Source organism: Pseudophryne corroboree, chromosome 1 (assembly GCF_028390025.1).
Source record: "Pseudophryne corroboree isolate aPseCor3 chromosome 1, aPseCor3.hap2, whole genome shotgun sequence".
Lineage (NCBI taxonomy): Eukaryota > Metazoa > Chordata > Amphibia > Anura > Myobatrachidae > Pseudophryne > Pseudophryne corroboree.
In genome coordinates, this window is record NC_086444.1 from 791088547 (window position 1) to 791114800 (window position 26254).

A 26254-nucleotide genomic window follows, 5' to 3' on the forward strand; every position below is an offset into this window, starting at 1 on the left:
ATATATATATATAAAATGTAACATGGGTATTGTAACTAAGGACTCACAGGCAGATTTTCCGGTTACAACCACAGTGTCTTTACTGGCATCAGACCATACTTGCCTACTCTCCCGGAAGCTGCAGGAGGCTCCCGTTTCTTGGGGTAGCCCCCCGCACCTCCAGAAGAGTAGGCAGGTCTCCTGCATCCTGCTCGCACCTAGTGATGCGGGCAGGATGGAGAGATAATCTCCTGTATTCGCGGGTCCGTGGGGTGGGGAAGAGGTTAAAATGACGCAAATTACATCATTTTAGCCCCGCCCACTTCCCGCGGACCCGCAAATCGCGACGTTTTCTGGTGTGGGGTGGGGCTTGGTGATGTCCCAGCCCAGCTCCGCCCCCCGAAGTCTCCTGCAGAGTCTCCTCTCCAGGCTTCTCCCGGAGAGGAGACATTCAAAGTAGGTAAGTATGCATCAGACACGGTAGCACAGCATACACAGGCTTGGGCCTGGTCACACAGGTACATACAGAAAAATAAAACACACGGACATAAAAGGTCCTAGCACTTCCTGTGCTGAAAAGTCATTATGCTGCAGCTACACATGCCATGCTCTCCTGACAATGGGGGTCATTCCGAGTTGTTCGCTCGGTATTTTTTTCTCGCAAAGGAGCGATTAGTCGCTAATGCGCATGCGCAATGTCCGCAGTGCGACTGCGCCAAGTAAATTTGCTATGCAGTTAGGTATTTTACTCACGGCATTACGAGGTTTTTTCTTTGTTCTGGTGATCGTAATGTGATTGACAGGAAGTGGGTGTTTCTGGGCGGAAACAGGCCGTTTTATGGGTGTGTGCGAAAAAACGCTACAGTTTCTGGGAAAAACGCGGGAGTGGCTGGAGAAACGGAGGAGTGTCTGGGCGAACGCTGGGTGTGTTTGTGACGTCAAACCAGGAACGACAAGCACTGAACTGATCGCAGATGCCGAGTAAGTGTGGAGCTACTCAGAAACTGCTAAGAGGTGTCTATTCGCTATTTTGCTAATCTTTCGTTCGCAATTTTGATAAGCTAAGATTCACTCCCAGTAGGCGGCGGCTTAGCGTGTGCAAAGCTGCTAAAAGCAGCTTGCGAGCGAACAACTCGGAATGACCCCCAATGGGCCTAATTCAGACCTGATCGTAGCAGCAACTTTGTTAGCAGTTGGGCAAAACCATGTGCACTGCGGGGGAAGGGGGGGGGGGGGCAGATATAACATGTGCAGAGAGAGTTAGATTTGGCTGGGGTGTGTTAAAACTTAAATCTAAATTGCAGTGTAAAAATAAAGCAGCCAATATTTACTCTACACAGAAGCACTATAATCCACAAAGATCTAACTCTCTGCAAATGTTACATCTGTCCCCCTGCAGTGCACATGGTTTTGCCCATCTGCTGACAAAGGGGGTCATTCTAAGATGATCGTAGCTGTGCTAAATTTAGCACAGCTACGATCATTCACATTGACATGCGGGGGGATGCCCAGCACAGGGCTATCCCACCCCGTATGTCAGTGCCGCCTCCCGCCTCCCCCCCCCCCTGCAAAAGTGCAAAGGTATCGCACAGCGGCGATGCCTTTGCACTTCAAGAGTAGCTCCCGACCAGCGCAGCTTTAGTGTGCTGGCCGGGAGCTACTCATCGCTCCCCGGCCCGCAGCGGCTGCCTGTGATGTCACGCAGCTGCTGCGGGCCAACCGCCGCTGTTCCGCCCCCCCCCCCCCGCCCAGCGACCGCCTCTGCCTGTCAATCAGGCACCGGCGCATGCGCAGTTCTGACCCGTTCGCACTGCTGCGATAAACTGCAGCGTGCGATCGGGTCAGAAAGAATGACCCCCAAAGTTGCTGCTACGATCAGGTCTGAATTAAGCCCAATGTCCACAGATCCTGGCACTATAAATTCAGCCCTGATCACTGGCCTTCTCCTCAGTGCCGGTGCAAGGTTTCGTGTCACCCTAGGCAAAACTTCAGCCTACTGGCCCCCCCCCCACCCCCCCCAGGTGGCATCTTATAAGTACACCTGCCGCTTGCTTGCATGGAATACATCAATACCCTTTTTTTTATAATTGCATTATTTTTATTACCTAAATATAAATAAATGAGGGCAGTCTGGATACATCTTTTTTATGTGTGTAAATTGTGTCCAGTTCTATGAGTCCTGCTTAGGGGTTAATCCAATTAGCCACGATATCGCAGGAACAAATCATCACGGCAGCGGCCGCACTTTACAGTGGACCAAACTCGCTGAAAAGTGCTCGCTGTCCCATACGGTAATGAGCAATATATGCCTTAAATTTGATAATTTATGTGAGCATATTCGATTGGGTGTGCAAATTTTGCGTTAAAAATGACCACGGCTATCGCAACCTTTTTTTCATTGCCGCAGGTATGGAAAACCTTGATACCTGTGGTATCCAATTGAAAAAAAACTTGTGGTAATATTTACAGCAAAAATCCATGGGGGAATTTTAATTTTTTGAAGTCAGCCTGTGCTTTCCCCACCCCAAAATAAATGAATAAAGAAAACATTGCTGCCCTCTCCTTGCTGACCCAGCTCCGTTTGATTCAATAATCAGATGCAGCACTGCCGGACCTGGAGAGGACCGATGCTGAATCCACCTGCGAGAGGAGGAATAGGGGAAGACAGTTGAGAGAGAGAGCAGGAATAGGGGGAGATGGGAGAGAGAGCGGAAAAATAGGGGGAGACAGGGAAGAGAGGAGGAATAGGGTGAGAACGGAAAGAGAGGAGGATGGGGGAAATAAGAAAGAGAGGAGGAACAGGGGGACAAAGGAAAGAGGAGAAATAGGGGGAGAAGGGAAAGAGAGGAGGATGGGGGAAATAAGAAAGAGAGGAGGAATAGGGGGAGAAGGGAAAGAGAGGAGGAATAGGGGGAGATGGGAAAGAGAGGAGGAACAGGGGGAGAAGGGAAAGAGGAGAAATAGGGGGAGAAGGGAAAGAGAGGAGGATGGGGGAAATAAGAAAGAGAGGAGGAATAGGGGGAGAAGGGAAAGAGAGGAGGAATAGGGGGAGATGGGAAAGAGAGGAGGAACAGGGGGAGAAGGGAAAGAGGAGGAATAGGGGGAGAAGGGAAAGAGAGGAGGATGGGGGAAATAAGAAAGAGAGGAAAAATAGGGGGAGACAGGGAAGAGAGGAGGAATAGGGTGAGAAAGGAAAGAGAGGAGGATGGGGGAAATAGGAAAGAGAGGAGGAATAGGGGGAGATGGGAAAGAGAGGAGGAATATGGGGAGAAGGGAAAGAGAGGAGGAATAAGGGGAGATGGGAAATAGAGTGGGAATGGGGGGAGAAAGGAAAGAGAGGAGGAATAGGGGGAGAAGGGAAAGAGAGGAGGAATGGGGGGAGAAAGGAAAGAGAGGAGGAATAGGGGGAGAAGGGAAAGAGAGGAGGAATGGGGGGAGAAAGGAAAGAGAGGAGGAATAGGGGGAGAAGGGAGAGGAGAAATAGGGGGAGAAAGGAAAGAGAGGAGGAATAGGGGGAGAAGGGAGAGGAGGAATAGGGGGAGAAGGGAAAGAGAGGAGGAATAGGGGGAGAAGGGAGAGGAGAAATAGGGGGAGAAAGGAAAGAGAGGAGGAATAGGGGGAGATGGGAAAGAGAGGAGGAATAGGGGGAAATAGGAAAGAGAGGAGGAATAGGGGGAGATGGGAGAGAAGTACAAGGAGGAGATGGCAGAGAGAGATACCCAGTCAGAGTAGAAGACAGGAAGGTATTTATGTACCTTCCTGTCTTCTGTCTGTAGTGTATTTCTGTTTGAGTGTAATGCACAGATAATGAAGTTATGAAAGGTACTTATAGTACAGAGATGAGTTCCTAGGTAGCAGATGCTGTATGGGATCCAAAACTTTCCTCCCTGCAGCTGCAGCCCCATCACTGCTGGGTGGAAATGTCCAGAAATTTGTGGAGCATCGATGGCTGTAACTGACGCAGTCGTGCTGGCCTTGGCAGCCATGTTTCAATGGACATTCTGCTCTGCCATAGGGGGTGTCCGATAGTTGGACTGATGGTACATTGATACTGCAATTTGTATTGTGGGTGGGTCTCGCAGTAGGAAACTATAGATTGTGTCATTGGCACAATGTTGCAGTGTATACATATGTACAGTACATATATGTATATAAGGCCATAGTATGTAAATTGTCTTTTTTTTTTTTTTTTTTCTATATCCGCACGAGAAGGTCGGTCAATGAATGAATATATATATATATATATATATATATATACACACACATACACCCCCCCCCCAATACATATGAGCGGCGGGAACCCCCCTTTTCCCATCCACAACAGTGGCAAGAGACATCCCACATTACACAGGAGTGGCGGCAAACCCCCCCCCCCTTCACCTTCCAGCAGCGGAAGTGGCCGGTGAATCTCCCTTGTCCCACCACACATGGAACATGAGCAGCAACGCCCAGGCACCCCCTCTCTCCATGGCTGCAGCAGTGGTGGCCAGCGCATCCCCCGTACCTGACAATACACATGAGTACCCGACGCCGGCACACTCCTCCATCCCCAGGGGCACACTGAGCGGCATCTCTCTCCTAGCCCGTCCTACAAGAAACACAGCAGATGGCATTTTCCCCTTACTCTCCTGCCCCGAAGCACACACTTACTTTAGCAGTCATCAGTAACCCCGCCTCCGGAGTAGTAGCTGGCCTCTCCCCCCTCCAGAGGAGAGCAGCGGTAGGCGAGCGGACACCCGCCGTCACCCCCTCCTCCCTCCATCTCACTCCGCGGCAGCAGCCATCAGTAACCCCCCCCCCCCCCCCCCGCAACACTCTCCACAAGCAGGGATCTTGTGACAGCATGGCTGTGGATGTTTAGACCCACAGCCGTCGCTGGCAAGCGCAATCTGTGAAAGAAAGATTCATTTTTCAGTATGAAAGTTGTAGCGGCGCCCTCAAGTGGCCGGCGCCCATAGGCAGCTGCCTAAAGCTGCCTAGTGGTGGCGCCGGCCCTGCTTCTCCTGCACCTGACTAACTGCTGTCTCTGGGTGATTTGGAAAACTTAGACTTCTGTTTCTCCAGCTGTAGCTGTGTAATTCAAAAAGTCAGGTGCAGAATGAGCAGGTCTTGTACTCCTCTGTCTTGAGGGAGCTGATTGCACCAGAATGTGGGCAGTTGTGGTGAGACACAAGCCCTCTCACCACTAAAGATGGTGCCCACGTTCGGTACATACCGTAAAAGGTAACCCACCTCACCCATACGTTACTGGAGTGTTCAGTTTTCCCATTTCCTGCACAGTTTTTGAAACAAAAGGGTGTACTGCAACTTTTGAATCACCCTGTACAAATATTTAACAAAAAGTAAATCAGCTCCTGGCTGTCATTTTTCAAATACAGTCTGTAAAATGACAGTTACAATAGAAGCTGATTGGTTACTACCTTATCTCCTTCCACTTTATCTCTCTCCAAGCTTTGATAAATCTCCATTATATCAGCAGTCTTACTACCATTATGCAGATGGGTTAGCATACTTATCAGTCATAATGCCTCTGCATGTGATGCAGTTGATTCATTTAAAACCACCATTGTATTACCCAGGAATATGCCAGTCAGTTATATTTAGTGATGTGCACCGGAAAATTTTCGGGTTTTGTGTTTTGGTTTTGGATTCGGTTCCACGGCCGTGTTTTGGCAAAACCTCCCTGAAATTTTTTTGTCGGATTCGGGTGTGTTTTGGATTCAGGTGTTTTTTTACAAAAACCCCTCAAAAACAGCTTAAATCATAGAATTTGGGGGTCATTTTGATCCCACAGTATTATTAACCTCAATAACCATAATTTCCACTCATTTCCAGTCTATTCTGAACACCTCACAATATTATTTTTAGTCCTAAAATTTGCACCGAGGTCGCTGGATGGCTAAGCTAAGCGACCCAAGTGGCCGACACAAACACCTGGCCCATCTAGGAGTGGCACTGCAGTGTCAGACAGGATGGCAGATTTAAAAAATAGTCCCCAAACGGCACATGATGCAAAGAAAAAAAGAGGTGCACCAAGGTCGCTGGATGGCTAAGCTAAGCGACCCAAGTGGCCGACACAAACACCTGGCCCATCTAGGAGTGGCACTGCAGTGTCAGATAGGATGGCAGATTTAAAAAATAGTCCCCAAACAGCACATGATGCAAAGAAAAAAAGAGGTGCAATGAGGTAGCTGTGTGACTGAGCTAAGCGACCCAAGTGGCCGACACAAACACATGGCCCATCTAGGAGTGGCACTGCAGTGTCAGACAGGATGGCAGATTTAAAAAATAGTCCCCAAACAGCACATGGTGCAAAGAAAAAAAGAGGTGCAATGAGGTAGCTGTGTGGCTAAGCTAAGCGACCCAAGTGGCCGACACAAACAACTGGCCCATCTAGGAGTGGCACTGCAGTTTTCTAGCGAGAGGATGAGAGCTTCCATCCTCATGTGAATCTGAACCACTAGCCATGAACATAGGCCAGGGCCTCAGCCATTCCTTGTCACTCCGTGTCGTAAATGGCATATTGGCAAGTTTACGCTTCTCATCAGACGCTTTTAATTTTGATTTTTGGGTCATTTTACTGAACTTTTGTAGTATACTTGACGACACAGAGGTAGAGCAATGGATTACTGTACCATACTGCTATATATATACTGGTGATCACAGCAACATTCTGCACTTTCCCCTCCTACTATATACTGCGCACAACTAAAATGCAGCACAGGTATGGATGCATAGTATACTTGACGTCACAGAGGTAGAGCAGTGGACTACTGTACCGTACTGCTATATATATACTGGTGGTCACAGCAACATTCTGCACTGTCCCCTCCTACTATATACTGCGCACAACTAAAATGCAGCACAGGTATGGATGCATAGTATACTTGATGACACAGAGGTAGAGCAGTGGACTACTGTACCGTACTGCTATATATATACTGGTGGTCACAGCAACATTCTGCACTGTCCCCTCCTACTATATACTGCGCACAACTAAAATGCAGCACAGGTATGGATGCATAGTATACTTGACGACACAGAGGTAGAGCAGTGCACTACTGTACCGTACTGCTATATATATACTGGTGGTCACAGCAACATTCTGCACTGTCCCCTCCTGCTATATACTGCGCACAACTAAAATGCAGCACAGGTATGGATGCATAGTATACTTGACGACACAGAGGTAGTGCAGTGGACTACTGTACCGTACTGCTATATATATACTAGTGGTCACAGCAACATTCTGCACTGTCCCCTCCTACTATATACTGCGCACAACTAAAATGCAGCACAGGTATGGATGCATAGTATACTTGATGACACAGAGGTAGAGCAGTAGACTACTGTACCGTACTGCTATATATATACTGGTGGTTTAAGCAACATTCTGCACTGTCCTCCTACTATATACTACAATGCAGCACAGATATGGAGCATTTTTCAGGCAGAGAACGTAGATATTTTCAGCACACTGAGCACAGATATTTGCAAGCACACTGAGCACAGATATTTGCAGCACACTGAGCACAGATATTTGCAAGCACACTGAGCACAGATATTTGCAGCACACTGAGCAGATATTTGCAGCACACTGAACACAGAAACTGAGATAACGCAGCCACGTCCTCTCGCTATCATCTCCAAAGCACGTTTGAAAATGGCGGCGACGCAAGGCTCCTTATATAGAATACGAATCTCGCGAGAATCCGACAGCGGGATGATGACGTTCGGGCGCGCTCGGGTTAACCGAGCAAGGCGGGAAGATTCGAGTCTGCCTCGGAACCATGTAAAATGGGTGAAGTTCGGAGGGGTCGGATCCCGAGGAACCGAACCCGCTCATCATTAGTTATATTATGCAACGTATTATATAATGTTGGCCTCATAAGCATCTGTTTCAGGTTTGTGGCAGAATAACAATAGCTGTTTATTTTTTAAAGTTGGTTGAGGCGAATATGTGTAATTTTTTCTTGATACAGTAGCATAAAGGTGCATACACATTTGTCGAGAAAACGAGTAACGTCGCTCATTTTTCTCCTTCCTCAGCGACGTTGCTCATTTTCTCGGCAAGTGTGTATGCTGCCAGCGATGATCGATGCGCGGTCCGTGGGTCGGTAATGATCCTCGCTGTCGGCAGTGCATGCATGCTCGATCTGGACTGTCGTCCAAGATCTGCATGCATGGCCGGCCGGTGCATGACATCACTGAGCGATATGAACGGTTATATCGCTGAGTGTGTACAGGCGGTCGCCGACCGCCCGGGAGGGGAAACAATACACGACGTCGCTCACAGGTGGGTTATTTGTATCAAAGGTAGTAGAAAAAGTTTTTTGCTCCTTGATGTTCAACTGAGATCTTTGTCCCAGTTCTTGAAAGAAACATTGCCTGGCTTTGTTCAGGCCAGTGGGTACTACTTATTCAAAGCATACTCTTATGAGAAGTCTTAGAGGGGAATTCAATTGTTTGAAAAGTCGGTTGGGTGTCTGTTTTTTCTGTCTATTAGATAGGAAAAAACAGACACCCAACTGACTTTTCAAAGAATTGAATTTCATTCTTAATTTCATGTCTTCAGATTTTCTGATAGCTCAGATTCAGGGAAAGGTGTATGAAATATTGGACAGAGATAAAGTGGAGAGAGTTAAAGTACCAGGCAATCAGCTTATAACTGTCATTGTACAGGCTGTATTTTTAAAAAAATGACATGAGCAGATTGGTTGGTTGTTAATGTCTTTTCACTTATCTCTCTCCAAGGTTTGATACCCCTCAATTTTATTTCTAAGAACTCTTAAAAATTGGGGAAAGGGGTACAGTAGCTTTGTTTTGAATGTTAATGGTGGCTAGTAGACTCTAGAATTGTATTATGATCTCTAGGCTTATGATAAAGCATTGTAGTTAATCAGATGCCTTTCTGGAAGATTGTGACATCCAAGAAGTGTACTTTCTTATGTTAATGGTATACATAAATATGACAGGGGTGTCTAATGCGTTTAAGTTTTTCATCATGTCCACAAACTTAACTTTGGTATTGGTACAAATAATAAAAAATGTAAAAGTTGCTATTGTAGACAGGGAATATTTGCTGGTCCAATATTGGTGTGGTGGCCATGTCTTAAGGAAGGCCAGTGTTTGGCCAAAACGTTGACCTGTAATGTCATTTTGATGTCTTGACTAATACAAACTTTCAATTAACAAGTCCCTGGTGACTGCTGTAAATGCATGCTGTGCATCATGGGAGATGATGTCATGTCGAGGTGACTCACTTCCTGTTTGTCTCCTGTCACTTCTACTTGGTGTCTGGCTCATGCTGAGTAAAGACCTGTGTTACACTGATGCTGCAAGTGTCCTCCTGATTTTGTTGTTACACATCTACAAGTGCGCTTTATTTACAGATTTTGAATATGAATATATATATATATATATATACATAAGTGGGAACAAATGAGAACTCTATGGGGCTTTTCGTTGTTGCTCACAAGTAGTCAGCTAGACGTCGTCTCTATACCAGCATCATGGTTTATGTAAGAATGGTGTGCATTTGGGTAATGAAAAGACTGGGAGGAAAAGAAGTGTGGCTTAATGACAATACTATTCAGGCAATAAAATCATTTGCAAAATAATGAGTTAACAAAGATATCTGTATATATTATTTAGACTAATGTGCCAGGTTGCTAGTAATTCAATTAGTCTATTACAGACCAGTATTGGAGCAGACATTGCACTGTGTACCACTTTATAATGATATGCAATGAGCTCCATTACAATATTGCGTCACTTTTTAGTACAGTCCCTTGTGGCCAGTAAACTCGAACCAAATGAAACTACAATTCATCTAAACAACTTAATTAGGTTTTCTTTGAATATATAGGGCCAAATGTAATAGAGTGAGAGTTTCAGAAAGTGAGAGATTTGGTAAGGTGTTTCAGTTTTTTTTAAAGTGGCAATCATTTACACTGCAAAACCAGGTTGATCTTGCTGTGTAAATGATTGCCACTTTAAAAAAAAACTGCAAGACCTTACCAAATCTCTCACTTTTTGAAACTCTCACGCTATTACATTTGGCCCATAGTATCTGTGTGGCAAAATGTAAAAGATATGTTTAAAACACAAGGACGCCAGAGTATATAAGGTAAACAGTTCCTCTTTCCAGTGAACATATTCTTTACACAGCAATGTACTCTGCATGCAAAGTAAGAAATCAATATTCATAGACCAATCTCTAACCAACAATCTCTGACTGATTTGTTATGCAATGTACAGTATTTATTTGTATTTTCAGTCACTATTATTACTTTTTCATTATGTGATTCAAAATTACACCTTCCGTTGTAAAATTTAAAGCTGAACAATAAAAGCTTGGTAAATGCCAGGCCACAAACGTTATATACTGTAATGAAATTCTTCAACTAAATAGATGACTAAATAATGAAATAGAAGTTATCCAACTAAACACATTGCTAGTGTAAGGGGTTAACTGGCCCCATCCTCAAGGATTTTTTTGGTGATGTCATTAATGTTTTTGTGCCATATTTACTTGTACATGGAGAGATGACTACTAGGTATTTACATATAAATTCAGCACAGTAATGGCAGGGTGATGCAAGTCAATCATGCCCCTTAGAGGGTCGTACAATTTTGACTTAAGGTGTGTACAAACGGTGAGATTTTTGCTCGCGATTTTGACTATATAGTCAAAATCGTAAGGGAACTTAGTGCAGATCGCAAGGTGAAAGTAACTTTGCGATCCCAATGTGCAGTCCCGCGAGGTCAGTATCACAAGCCTAGATAGACTGTGCAGGCAAGACAATTTTGACTATCTAGTATAAAAGTATAGTCAAAATTGACACTTAGCCAAAATCGCACATAGCCAGTATCGCAAGCACAGTCATCTAGGCTTACGATACCAACCACAGTCCATGTCGCATAGTGAGAATCGGGCATAGCCAAAATCTCACAGCGTGTACGCACCTTTAAAGATGGAGCCACGGTCATTGAGCGTGGCTCCATCTGTAAAGGATGGACCTAATGCAACCATGCTCATTGAGCGTGGCTGCATCACAGGCAGAGGCGTGCTGCATGTCTAGGCGCGCCTGCATCTCGGCACGCTGCCAAGTGTACAGAGACGCTCCCATTCACTTTGAATGGGGCACGTGCGTGTCTACGATGCACGCGCATCCCATTCGTTCCTGGCGGTGCATCTCGCTGGCCGCATCTAGTCGCAGACGGAGCCACGATTAGCGTGACTCCATCTGCACATGTTTCTTTAAGATGTGCCTTTCAGGAAGGTTATATTTGTATGACCCACCAGCCAGGTGCCAGTTCCCTGGTAAGGATGACGATATCTTCCTTTTAAAGCTTCAAAATTAGTTGTGCAAATCTATCCTTACTAAGTACAATGCTTACCCTTGTTTGTATGAATTACATTTTTTTCACAAGAAAAAGAGTCCAGGAAAAGGCAAAGAAAAAAATATCTGTATTGACTGCTGGCAGTACTCTGCTTGCACTTCTGTAGAGAATCAGCATGCTGGTTATATTTGACTAGCACACTGTGAGTTGTTTACTAATACTGTACATCACTGCTGATGCAATTTTTTGTTACTGCGTGTCAGGTATGCCAGTGGTACTGACTATGTCAGAGCCAGTAATTGTGTCACTCTGACTGGTACTACACTTTCCTGATATAGTGAGGGCAGAGCCAACTATAATACTCACACTGAATATGCTATAGTATCTCTCTGACCATTGATCTATACACCTCTCTTTACTGCCAAGACCTGTAGAACTATAAGGGGCCACAGGTCCCCACTCTATCACAATTGCTCAGTCTCTGTGATCCAAACTAGCCCTCAGTTACTTGGTCTCCCACTGCTCCTAACAATGAATAATAGTTATAGCGTAACCTTAGTGATCTAATGGCTTCCTCAAGACTTGGTTCTGGAGCATATATGAAATAGACTAATAAAGGAACACTTTATTTACATTAAAAAGTGCAATGCTTAGTTACAGAAATTATTTAAAGGGAAGCAGTTACAGATTACTTAGACAAATATGTAATTCAATTTCAAAATTAAAAACTTACACAGAATTACACATGACTTAATCTGGTCTAGGGCATGGCAGGAAAATGCAAGTCCCAGCTTCAAATTAGACTTGATACCCTAAGTCTGACATAGAAAAAAAGACTCCCATACCTTTTATCAACTGATCTCCCATCCATCTTGCTATATTGATGAATTTTGTAATTACTGGGTGGCTTGCTAATTAAATCAAGGTTCATACCAGGACCATTCCAACTTCTAACCTAAGTACAAATAACTATACATAATTTGCCCTGTGTAATAGCTTCAGTAAATATGATAATTTCACATTACTCTCTATTATATAAACTATAACATTTTTGTAACCAAGACTGGTCTGGGATGTGTTATTGGTTAGATACCTTATTTCTCCCAAACCATAACTCCCAGATACCCCTAAATTATACCTAACCAGCAAATAAATGTCAAATACATTTCTATAATTTCTGAAGTTATTATAGAAAAATCAATTTTCAGTCAGTAACAGATAACATATGGTTTTGATCTCTGGTTAAAGTTTGAATACCTTTTAGTCAGACAGCTGTTTGAATAACCTCTGCTGATTTTGCTGCCAAAGGGTCCTTATTTGTACCAGTTTAACAGTTAAAACAGCTTCCAAGTCATCTATATGCAGACATGGATGAAAATGCCTATCTTACCCATCCTTTCAGGTAATTTCCTTTTCCTGCTCAAAGGACATTGTAAGTGATGTCAATTGTAATTGAATCTACTGACAGATGGCCACCTCAGGACTTTCTGAGGTACTAACTTTCTATTGATCGGTGTGGTATAATAAAAATATATGATATGGCTGACAATAATAACAAACTCCTATTAAATTAAAAATATTTAATATTGCATGAATAATCACAAATAATAAAACAAGACCGGTCTTAATAATTTAAACATCTAAGATAACAAATGTAAATGCTTTCCATTAAAAGGAGGTGGACTTGAGCATATTCTGTGCACAGAAGTGTATAGACTAGCTCTATAGGCAAATGGCTCAATATATATATATAAAAGTCAAACTAAATGAAATATAGCTGCTGGTGGAACCCGTACGTTAGATGTTTCCAATAATCAGTCACTTAGTATCAGACTTCCTTTAAACGTGTCAATCCAACACAGGACAATAAAGTGAATGAGAGCCGCTCCAACCGGAATCTTACGTGAGGTATAAGCAAGTAATGTCAGCAGGAAGAAATCCCGACATCTGCCACGCTGGCTTCTGGCTGCGGGGAAACCGGCACCTGCACTGGCGCCTGCTGTAACCTGTCCTGCTCGATCTGAATGCTCCACAGATCTCCACCTCTACGTGCCGTTTGCGGGCACCGATGCGCGGCTCCTCTCCACTCTAAGATAATTCGACCAGCAGATGAATGCTGCAGCTGGTGTATGTTACGGGTCTAACTCCAGCAGGGGTCCAACCGTAAAGCTTCTGACGCGTTTCGCTCCTCCTACAGGGGCTTCATCAAAGAATGATTCTTTGATGAAGCCCCTGTAGGAGGAGTGAAACGCGTCAGAAGCTTTACGGTTGGACCCCTGCTGGAGTTAGACCCGTAACATACACCAGCTGCAGCATTCATCTGCTGGTCGAATTATCTTAGAGTGGAGAGGAGCCGCGCATCGGTGCCCGCAAACGGCACGTAGAGGTGGAGATCTGTGGAGCATTCAGATCGAGCAGGACAGGTTACAACAGGCGCCAGTGCAGGTGCCGGTTTCCCCGCAGCCAGAAGCCAGCGTGGCAGATGTCGGGATTTCTTCCTTCTGACATTACTTGCTTATACCTCACGTAAGATTCCGGTTGGAGCGGCTCTCATTCACTTTATTGTCCTGTGTTGGATTGACACGTTTAAAGGAAGTCTGATACTAAGTGACTGATTATTGGAAACATCTAACATACGGGTTCCACCAGCAGCTATACTTGATTTAGTTTGACTTTTATATATATATTGAGTCATTTGCCTATAGAGCTAGTCTATACACTTCTGTGCACAGAATATGCTCAAGTCCACCTCCTTTTAATGGAAAGCATTTACATTTGTTATCTTAGATGTTTAAATTATTAAGACCGGTCTTGTTTTATTATTTGTGATTATTCATGCAATATTAAATATTTTTAATTTAATAGGAGTTTGTTATTATTGTCAGCCATATCATATATTTTTATTATAGCGCAAAAGTTTAAAATTTGAGTTTTTGTGGATAGTTGCATTTGGGTGGTCCAGTGCAATGTGATTGACCTGCTAACCCCAGGTCATCAAACTTTTTGCAGCTGATTGTTATAATATCCAAAAGGATTTTTTTTTTATAGTACTTGCTATTAGCGCCTGGTAAAAAGGTTTTTTCTTATTGATCGGTGTGGGGCAGATATATAAACTAACATAAGAACATAACTTGCAATGTGACCTAATATATCTACACTGCGCATGCATCTAAGGGGGTAATTCACTATGGATCGCAATCACGGTCCTCTGTGTAGTTTCCTGATGGTGGAGAAACTGCGCATGCACAGGTATGCGAATGATCAGGCAGTGGTGTTCATTGGAAGGGACGGTGGCGGTGATGGCCGGCATTGCTGGAATTGGGGGGGGTATTGCCCCTGTTTTCAGGGAGTGGCATGGCCAAGTACTGCGTGTGGATTCAGTTTCCTTGGCCTCCCAAGGCCACTTGCGATGGCAAGCCTGAGTAAGCCGATGGTCACTATGTTCATCTCAGATGCGACTGCGTCACAAATGCAGGATGGAGATGCTAAGCACCTCCTCCTGCATTTGCATTGCTAAGGATTGCAATTGCAAAGCTGCTGCAAACGGCTTTGCAATTGCAATCCTTAGTGAATCACCCCCTATGTCACATTAGTTGTGTTCGTACAGAGTCACAGTGGCAATTTCGGGCAAATTCAGGGAGAAGTGTATTGAAAATGTAATGGACATTCCTGTGCGGTGACAGGAGGAGGCATTAACTAGTGCTCGGGGATGGTCTGTCTCATGTACAGTGTGTGCTATGGGATTGTTGCAGGTATATTAGTTTATGTGGTTGCATACACAGATACTGAACCACTCATACAGGAGGCCATACACGGACGAGAAACTGTAATACCGAAAGGTGCATTCATAGCGACCACCATTGGTCGCACTGCATGTACGGAGGCTACAAGTCAGCATCCCAGTCCTTGCGCATTTGAACACATGGATGTACAAAAGGGAATTTCTTTGAATTGGTATTTGCATAAAGTTGCAGACTGATGACCGCCAAGAGTTGCATTTGTGGGTGCTTCTGCATCAGCCCCAAAGGCTTATTGCTAATGTTTGTTGATCAATCCCATTGTTGTAATAAATATTATCAGTTATGTATAAAGCCACACATTCTGCAAAACCTTAGAGACTATGTTTTTGGAGTATGGGGGAGACCAGAGTACCCTGAGGAAACCAATGCACTGATTGAACATACACACTCTACACAGATGGACCATGACCAAGAATTTAACTCATAACCTCAGTGCTGTGAAATATTATCAGTACATATAGTAACCTTTACTCTGGGACCTCACTATGCTTTGTGACACCCGGTGTGGTGGTAATATTGCATTCTCGTGATGAAAAAAATGGAATTTGACCTCGCGGAAAGAGGGCATGGCCTCATGGGAAGGGGCATGGCCTCACAGTCCGACCTTCATTTCATTACATCAGGAGTCTCAGAGATGCTGGGCTGCCCCCGTAGACTGTCTGTCTGCAGTACCGGCTCCTAGACTGGGAGAGGAACCGAGTGCTGCAAATAATGTTACAGTGCAGAACCCGGCTTCTGTCACTGAGATGGAGCCAGTATTTTGGTGTCACCCCTAGGCGGATGACACCCGGGTACGACCTGCACCCCGGTAGTGACACCACTGCCTTTGCTGAATAATTTTTTATTTGTGTGATTGCGGATTAATAGATGTTGGCTGATGCCAGTTATGTACTAATGTTAGAAATGTTCTATGTGATGTCATCATAAATAATGATGCAATTTGTATGTGATCTTATGAATTATGTCATTAGAAAAGCTTTGTGAGTGGTGACAAGTTTTTTAAGGGCAGACAGAACTGTTTTTAACAGATGTTTTCAGCTCATATGTACAATATATACAGGTTGAATATCCCTTATCCAAAATGCTTGGGACCGGAGGTATTTTGGATATGGGATTTTTCCGTATTTTGGAATAATTGCATACCATAATGAGATATCATGGTGATGGGACCTAAATCTATGCACATAATGCATTTATGTTTCATGTACACCTTATACACACAGCCTGAAGGTAATTTTAGCCAATATTTTTTATAACTTTGTGCATTAAACAAAGTGTGTGTACATACACACAATTCATTTATGTTTCATATACACCTTATACACACAGCCTGAAGGTCATTTAATACAATATTTTTAATAACTTTGTGTATTAAACAAAGTTTGTGTACATTGTGACATCAGAAAACAAAGGTTTCACTATCTCACTCTCACTCAAAAAAGTCCGTATTTCGGAATATTCCGTATTTCGGAATATTTGGATATGGGATACTCAACCTGTATAATAATAATTTTTACTTTGGTTAATTAATTAATTAAGTCAGTCAGTCAGTCAGTCAGTCAGTCCATAAAGATGTATATTTTGTTGGCTGTATATTATTTGATGTTAACTCTTACCTCACATGATATCCTTTTTGGCAGTACTAATGCAGGTGGGATTTGCACTGTTGGTATGTCTTCATGCCCAATACTATGCCAAGCTAGATCTTCAGTTGTGTTCCGTGATGCGCATATATTTGTATCCTGGTAATCTAAAAATAAATTACAAAGATTCTGATGTTTAATGAGCAAATCCACAAAAACTTAACTGTGATATAAATATGCCTCTGATTCCTTTTTTGGTTGTTGACTAATGCAGTTTGCCAAACTACGCCATTGCATTCCAGGTTTTAAGGATATACATGCTTGATCCCAACAGTAAAATCTGGTGGGCCCTACACACTGGCCGATTACACTGAAAGATATGCATGATGAACAATGCGTGGCCCCGCACTCGTTCATCGTTGGTGTCGGCTCGTTTATGACTGCAAGACAATATGGACACAATATTGTCCATATTAGCAAGCAGGGCTATTGGGCCAGGTGACGGGGGGACCCCGTCAACCTACCCCCCCCCCTGCCCCCCGCCGTCGGGTTGTCCATTGGCCATATCGGCCGTCGGGTACCTTGGCCAGTGTGTAGGGCCCTTAATCGACTGAGGTACCTGTGCTCAAGCATGGATATCCTTAAAACCTGGACTGTAATGGCGGAATTAAGCTGGGTACACACTGGAGCGACGTTGGGCTGATTTGGCATTTCACAACGACATATCACCTACATCGCTCAGTGTGTTCGCTCAATGGGGGTAATTCAGAGTTGATCGCAGCAGCAAATTTGTTAGCAGTTGGGCAAAACCATGGGGGTGATTCAGAGTTGATCGTAGCTGTGCTAACATTTAGCACAGCTACGATCAAGCATACTGACATGCGGGGGGACGCCCAGCACAGGTCTAGTCCGCCCCGCATGCACGCCCAGCACAGCGCTAGTCCGCCCCGCATGCACGGCGGCGATGCTTTTGTACTTCAGGAGAGGCTCCCAGCCAGCGCAGCTCTTGCGCGCTGGCAGGGGCTACTCGTCGCAGCCCGAGTTGTAGCGGCTGCGTGTGATGTCACTCAGCCGTCGGGGCCTGCCCACCCAATGGTCCGGGCATGCCTGCGAAGCCCGGACCATGCCCACTAAACGGCGGCTAAATGCTGCCGGCCTGCCCCTCCTGCCCAGCGACCGCCTCTGCCTGTCAATCAGTCAGAGGCGATTGCTAGCTAAAGACAGCCGTGGGCTGTCTGGTATGCACCGGCGCACTGTGGCGCCAGTGCATGCGCAGTTCAGACCTGATTGCAGCTGTATGAAAACACACAGCAGCGATCGGGTCTGAATGACCCCCTATGTGCACTGCAGGGGGGGCAGATGTAACATTTGCAGAGAGAGTTAGATTTGGGTGGGTTATATTGTTTCTGTGCAGGGTAAATACTGGCTGCTTCATTTTTACACTGCAATTTAGATTTCAGTTTGAACACACCCCACCCTAATCTAACTCTCTCTGCACATGTTATATCTGCCCCCCCCCCCCCTCCTGCAGTGCACATGGGTGATCATTCCGAGTTGTTCGCTCGCTGACGTTTTTAGCAGAATTGCGATCAGGCTAAAATCCGGCAATTCTGCGCATGCGTATGGGCCGCAGGGCGCACGCGCTAAGTACTTTCACACAAAACTATGCAATTTTACACAGGGCCGAGCGACGCTTTTCAGTCGCTCTGCTGATCGGTGAGTGATTGACAGGAAGTGGGTGTTTCTGGGCGGAAACTGAGCGTTTTGCGGGAGTGTGCTAAAAACCGCAGGCGTGTCAGGTAAAAACGCAGGCGTGCCTGGGGAAACGGGGGAGTGGCTGGCCGAACGCAGGGCGTGTATGTGATGTCAAACCAGGAAACAAACAGTCTGCAGTGATCGCAATCTAGGAGTAGGTCTGGAGCTACTCAGAAACTGCAGGTAAATATTTAATAGCAGAACTGCTAATCTTTCGTTCGCAATTCTGCTATGCTAAGATACACTCCCAGAGGGCGGCAGCCTAGCGTGTGCACTGCTGCTAAAAGCAGCTAGCGAGCGATCAACTCGGAATGAGGTCCATGGTTTTGCCCATTTGCTGCTATGATCAGATCTGAATCAGGCTGTAGTTCTGTGAGTCTCACTCTAGGTAACTTTTACAGATAACTTTTACAAATAACCTTTACAGATAACCATTTTAGAGACAAAGACCATGTGGAGGTGTTGCCGATACTAACCAATCAGATTCTAGTTATCTGATTGATTGCAATGGGCAGCTCGGCTACTTCTTCTGTTTAGAATGTGTGATAAATAACTCTCAAAATTACAAATAGGTGGAAGGAAGTGTGAAAGTGTTTAAAACCAAACTGACATGTTTTACCCAAGATGGCTTAGGTATGATATGGACATGTGTAGCAAAGATAAGGTATAACAAGTGTATATATAAAATGGCATGCATACCTCCCAACTTTTGATTGTTGGGTGTTGGTACAAGCGTGACCAATAAGGGGGCGAGGCCTCAAGTGGAGGGGGTGGGGCCTCACGCTGCGACCCCCATTTTCATCATTGTGGGGGCGTGTCCAGCTCTCCCTGAGCAGCTGGGCAGCCCCAGACACCACTCCCTGCACTGATAGATGCTGTGCGCACCTATTTAGTGAGAGCAGAACAGCGGTGATCACTGGCTCTCCCAATTGTCCTCCACCTGCCCATGGTACACTGCGGCCCGGGCATGGGACAGCGGGACAGTGTCCCATTAGCGGGACTGTCCTGTTGTATTCGGGACAGTTGTGTAATGTGGGCATGTTATAATGGCAGAAATCCCACTAACTTGATTGGACACACTAGCTCATGACCATACAGTATTTCCCAATGAATGCACATCTCCAAGGAGTAATGCATACCTGAACAACTTCCAACTGTTGCCAGAACCTCATCACAGAGCAATATCACTCCACAACTGTAAACAATAGCATCACTCACAGAGACACTACCACAGCAGCAAACCGCTGCCTCACTAACTAGGGTTGCGATATTTAAAAATAAAAAAATCCGGGGCATGGCCACATCTTGCCATAACTACGTATTTTTCATATACTTTATATAGTAAAAATTCTGGCATATATGTTTGTTTGACAGGAAAGGCTCTGCGACACTTGCCTTACCTCACCATGCAGATCACTGGTATATACAGGGCACTACTACTGTGGGCATTATGTATATATGGGGCACTACTACTGTGGGAATTATGTGTATAAACAGAGCTACTACTGTGAGCTTTATGTGTATATGGGGCAATACTTCTATGGGCATTATGTGTGTATGCGGCACTACTACTGTGGGCACTATGTGTATAAGCAGCACTACTGTGAGCATTATGTGTATTAGCAGTACTGCTATTGTGGGCATTATGTGTATAAGTGGCACTACTACTGTGGGCAACGTGTATAAGTGCCATTATGTGTATAAGCGGCACCACTACTGTGGCCATTATGTGTCTAAGGGGCACTAAAACTGTGAGCATTTTGTGTGTAAGTGACACTACTGTAGGTATTATGTATAAGGCGTGCTTCTACTGTGAGCATTATGTGTATAAGGGGCGCTACTACTGTGGCCATTATGTGAATAAGCTGCACTTCTACTGTTGGCAATATGTGTATTAGCGTCATTACTGTGGGCATTATGTGTATAAGTGGCACCATTACATGCAGTTTATTGTAAATAAGGGATCCGGTCAGGATCCCAGCGGTCGGGATCCCAGCAGTCAAAATACTGATACCAGAATACCGACACTGCTTAGAATAGTGGTGCTGGCATCCCTATTAGAAGCACAATCCCAGCACTAGAATCCTGACTGCTGGGATCCCAAACGAGTATTAGGCACTCCCAGGGAGGGTCAGGGTTAGGCTGCGGAGGGGAGGGTTAGGTTTAGGCTGCAGAAAGGGAGGGTTAGCGGGATTGGGAAAAGGTAAATGCTCTCACCTTGCCCCTGTTGGAATTATCAACATCGGGATGCAGTGGTCGGTATTTTGAGCACTGGCATCCCAACTACCGGCATATCGAACCCAACCCGTAAATAAGATTGTGCAACTGTGTGGCATAATTTGAAATGGGGGTATTATTAAAAAAAAGTAATATAAAAAATATAAGGAAAAAGCCATAAGTAAAGCATGCAACCACATTTCAAAAATAGGTATTTGATACATTTTCAGTAACAACCATTTTATTTAAAGCTAGCTAAAAAGTTAAAAAGATAAAAATAAAGAAAATTAAATAATTAAATAAAAAGAAGAAAGAAGAGAAGGGAAAAAAATGGATTTTAATACCTACCGGTAAATCCTTTTCTCCTAGTCCATAGAGGATGCTGGGGTCCACTTCAGTACCATGGGGTATAGACGGTTCTGCAGGAACCATGTGCACTTTAAGACTTTTCAAGGGTGTGAACTGGCTCCTCCCTCTATGCCCCTCTTCCAGACCTCAGTATAGGAACTTTGCCCAGGTAGACGGACATTTCGAGAAAAGGATTTACTTTTAAACTAAAGGTGATATTCATACCAGCTCACACCTCAACCATGTCGCACAATATGGCATTTAACATAACACACGCCAACAGGCATGAACCATTGCAGCAACATGCTGAAATAATCGTAACACAACATTAGTAGAACTACAAAATAACAACTGCAGGTAAAGTACGCACTGGGTCGGGTGCCCAGCATCCTCTACGGACTAGGAGAAAAGGATTTACCGGTAGGTATTAAAATCCTGTTTTCTCATACGTCCTAGAGGATGCTGGTGTCCACTTCAGTACCATGGGGTTATACCAAAGCTCCTGTACGGGCGGGAGAGTGTGGATGACCCTGCAGCACCGATTGACCAAACTTTAGGTCCTCATCGGCCAAGGTGTCAAACCTGTAAAATCTAGCAAACACGTTTGACCCTGAACAAGTAGCTGCTCGGCAAAGTTGTAAAGCCGAGACCCCCCGGGCAGCCGCCCAGGATGAGCCCACCTTTATTGTAGAATGGGCATTTACCGACTTCGGTATCGGATATCCTGCCATGGAATGAGCATGCTGAATCGTCCCTCTGATCCGGCGCGCAATAGTCTGCTTAGAAGCAGGACACCCAATCTTGTTGGGAGCATACAGGACAAACAGAGCCTCTGTTTTCCTTATCCGAGCTGTTCTCGTGACATAAATTTTCTAAGCTCTAACCACATCAAGAGACTTTGACTCAGTGAAAGTGTCAGTAGCCACTGGCACTACAATAGGTTGGTTCATATGGAAATACGAAACCACCTTTGGAAGAAATTGTTGGCGAGTTCTCAACTCTGCCCAATCTTCATGGAAGATCAGATAAGGGCTCTTGTGAGACAAGGCCCCCAACTCAGACACCTGCCTTGCGGATGCCAATGCCAAAAGCATCACCACTTTCCAAGTGAGAAACTTCAATTCTATCTCCTGTAGAGGTTCAAACCAATCCTATTGAAGGAACTGCAACACCACATTAAGGTCCCATGGTGCCACTGGAGGCACAAATGGAGGCAGGATGTGCAGCACGCCTTTCACGAAAGTCTGAACTTCTGGAAGAGAGGCCAATTGTTTTTGAAAGAAAACTGAAATCTGGACCTTGATTGAACCTAATCTTAGGCCCGCATCCACACCAGCCTGCAGAAAATGGAGAAAACATCCCAACTGAAACTCTTCGTAGTAGCCTTGGATTCACACCAAGACACATATTTTCTCCAAATACGGTTGTAATGTTTAGACGTTACTCCTTTCCTGGCCTGAATAAGAGTGGCGATGACTTCCCTGGGAATACCCTTTCGGGCTAGGATCCGGCGCTCAACAGCCATGCCGTCAAACTTAGCAGCGGTAAGTCTTGATACACACACGGTCCCTGCTGCAGCAGGTCCTCGCGAGGAGGAAGAGGCCAAGGATCTTCTAAAAGCAACTCCTGAAGATCTGGATACCAAGCCCTCCTTGGCCAGTCTGGGGCAATGAGGATCGCTCAAACCCTTGTTGTTCTTATGATTTTGAGAACTTTCGGTATCAGTGGAAGTGGATGGAAGACATATACCGACCGAAACACCCACTGGGTCACCAGTGCATCCACTGCTATTGCTTGAGAGTCTCTCAACCTGGAACAATATCTCTGAAGCTTCTTGTTGAGACGAGATGCCATCATGTCTACTTGAGGAAGTCCCCAAAGACTTGTCACCTCTGCGAAGACTTCTTGGTGGAAGCCCCATTCTCCTGGATGGAGATCGTGTCTGCTGAGGAAGTCTGCTTCCCAGTTGTCCACTCCCGGAATGAAAATTGCTGACAGAGCACTTGCATGCCTTTCTGCCCAGAGGAGGATCTTTGTCACCTCTGCCAATGCCGCTCTGCTTTTCGTTCCGCCCTGACAGTTTATGTACGCGACTGCTGTTACATTGTCCGACTGGATCTGCACGGGTTGATCTTGAAGAAGATGTACCGCTTGTAGAAGGCCGTTGTAAATGGCTCTCAATTCCAGAACATTTATGTGAAGGCAGGTTTCCTGACTTGACCATTTTCCTTGGAAGCTTTCCCCTGTGTGACTGCTCCCCAGCCTCGGAGACTTGCATCGTGGTTACTAGGACCAAGTCCTGAATCCCGAACCTGCGTCCCTCTAGTAGGTGAGAACTGTGTAGCCACCACAGGAGCAAAATCCTGGCTTTTGAGGACAGGATTATCTTCCGGTGCATGTGTAGGTGGGATCCGGACCACTTGCCCAACAGGTCCCACTGGAATATTCTGGCATGGAATCGGCCAAACTGTATGGCCTCGTAGGCCGCCACCATCTTGCTCAACAATCGAATGCATTGATGTATTGACACTCTTGTTGGCTTCAAAATTTGTTTGACCGTTCTCTGAATTTCCAGAGCCTTTTCTACTGGAAGAAATACTCTCTGAACTTCTGTGTGTATGTCCAGTACCATCCCCAGAAAGGACAATCTTGTTGTCGGTTCCAATTGTGACTTCGGAAAATTCATGATCCAACCATGTTGTTGGAGTACTGACAGGGAGAGTGCAATGTTCTGGACCAACCATTCCCTGGGTCTCGCTTTTATCAGGAGATCATCCAGGTAAAGAATTATATTGACTCCTCGTTGTGGAGAGCCCGAACGGCGTCTGGAACTGGTAATGGCAATTCTGTATTGCGGTCTCAGATAAGCTTGGTGAGGAGGATAAATGGGAACATGCAAGTAAGCATCTTTTATGTCTACTGACACCATAAAATCCCCTTCCTCCAGACTGGAAATCACTGCCCTCAGAGATTCCATCTTGAACTTGAACCTTTTGAGGTAGAGATTCAGATTTTTCAGGTTTAAAATTGGTCTGACCGAGCCGTCCGGCTTCGGAACTACAAAAATGCTTGAATAAAAACCTTCTCCTTGCTGTGACAAGGGTACCAGGACAATGACTTGATCCTGACATAATTTTTGAATTGCAGCTGTTACTACTTCTCTGTCTGGAAGAGAAGCTGGCAAGGTCGATTAGAAACATCGGCATGGGGGAACGTCTTGAAACTCCAGTTTGTATCCATGGGACACTATTTGTAAGACCCATGGGTCCAGGCCAGATTGAAGCCATATCTGACTGAAAAGTTTCAGATGTGCTCCCACCCGAGCGGACTCCTGCAAGGGAGCCCCAGCGTCATGCTGCAGATTTGGCAGAAGCAGGTGTTGATTTCTGCTCCTGCGATCCCGGAGACGCTGCGGATTTCTTTCCTCTACCCCTTCTTTTACCTGCAAGAAGGGGGAACCTTTGGCCTTTTTGTATTTGTTGGGCCGAAAGGATTGCATCTGAGAGTGATGTGTCTTTTTCGCCGGTGCAGGAGCAGAAGGCAAGAATGTCGACTTACCTGCGGTAGCCGCAGAGACTAACGCATCCAGCCCATCTCCAAACAAGGCCTCACCTTTATACAGGAGAGCCTCCATATTTCTTTTGGAATCTGCATCAGCATTCCCCTGGCGAATCCACAACCCCCTCCGAGCTGATACTGCCATGGTAGCGGCTTTTGAACCTAAAAGTCCAATATCTTTCATGGCTTCTAGCATGTATGCAGCACCGTCTTTTATATGACCTAACGTTTGGAGTATCTCGTCTCTATCTATCGTGTCAATCTCCGATGACAAGTTATCTGACCATTTCTCGATAGCCCTACTCACCCACGCACAAGCAATGGTGGGTCTGAGCAGTGTACCATTGGCCACGTAAATAGATTTTAACGTAGTCTCCAACTTGCGGTCTGCTGGCTCCTTCAGTGAAGCCGTCCCAGGTGCAGGGAGAATCACCTGTTTAGTCAACCTTGACAGGGCACTGTCTAATACAGGGGGTGACTCCCATCTTTTCCTGTCCTCTGCCGGGAAAGGATAAGCTACCTGAATCCTTTTGGGAATCTGAAATTTCTTTTCAGGGTTTACCCAAACTCCCTCATATAGAGTATTCAGCTCATGAGAAGGAGGGAAAGTTACATTAATGTTCCTTTCTTAATAAAAATAAGCTTTTTGCCATTTTAGGATCTATCCCCCTGGAATCACTATCGTCGACACAGGAATCAGAGTCTGTGTCGGTATCAGTATGTACTATTTGTGCAAATGGTCTCTTATGTGACCCAGCGGGGTCGCCTGTGGATGAAGAGGCAGAACTATAAAAAATCACATCTTCTACTGATTTTCTCCAGCTCTCTGCATGAGACTCAGACTTTCTAATCTCTTACTGATATGATTCACACTATAAGGCGTCTATTCATTTATTGTGCTTGACATTAACTATAAACTTTAAGCTAGCTTATCAACTAAAAATAAAGACACGGACACAACTGCGTTGGATTAAATGGTCATTGAATTTATTAATTGGAATGACCTCACTCGTAGTGGGTGGCCAGGAAGACACTACCACTAACTAGCTCTAGTCACGATCTTACAAAATGGCGGCGACTAAACGCCCCAACTGTCATGGGTGCGACTGAAACGCCCCATCTATATATATCAGCATAACCTGTGTTGCGAAGGTCTCACCACCCCTTCCTATAGCAGAGTGAGGACGCTCCCCAAGGAAGCGCCCCTCGCCCCCCCCACAAGGGCAGGACACACTCGCCATCCTTCAAAAGGGGTAAGTGCCCCACAACACCACTTATGCTACAAGTGACCGCTGGCCAGTAGCGCCTTCCCGCCCACTAAGTCTGAAAGAAAATTAATAGTAAGCCAAATTGAAAACGGCCAAATTAGAGAGCCAATAGGGTGGGTGGGTGGACTTCCAGCCGACAAGAGGAAGCAAATCTGGAAGTTTCTACCCTTAATGCACTAAACACCTCCCCTACCCTCACCGATAGGCTGGCCCTAACCAATTACAAATCACTCAAAAACCCTGATCTGCCTAGCAACAATTGACATCTTCAACCAATCACTAAATTGTAAGACTCTTATATTGATATCGTGCCCAGCCAGGCACTCTCCTTATCTCACCCATTCAGGCTCATGGTGCGCCCAGGGCCGGTGTAAGGTGTCTCAGCACCCTAAGCAAATCT

General features: G+C 45.2%; 1 protein-coding gene across 1 annotated transcript in view; it reads right to left on the minus strand.

The window, feature by feature from the left end:
- The window catches only part of BANK1 (B cell scaffold protein with ankyrin repeats 1), a 1166863-nt gene that overhangs the window by 1098664 nt on the left and 41945 nt on the right, over positions 1-26254 (minus strand). Inside the window, exon 2 of the mRNA XM_063918381.1 lies at positions 16742-16875. Within this exon, the coding sequence (XP_063774451.1) occupies positions 16742-16875 (134 nt within the window). The remainder of the gene's footprint in view (positions 1-16741; positions 16876-26254) is intronic.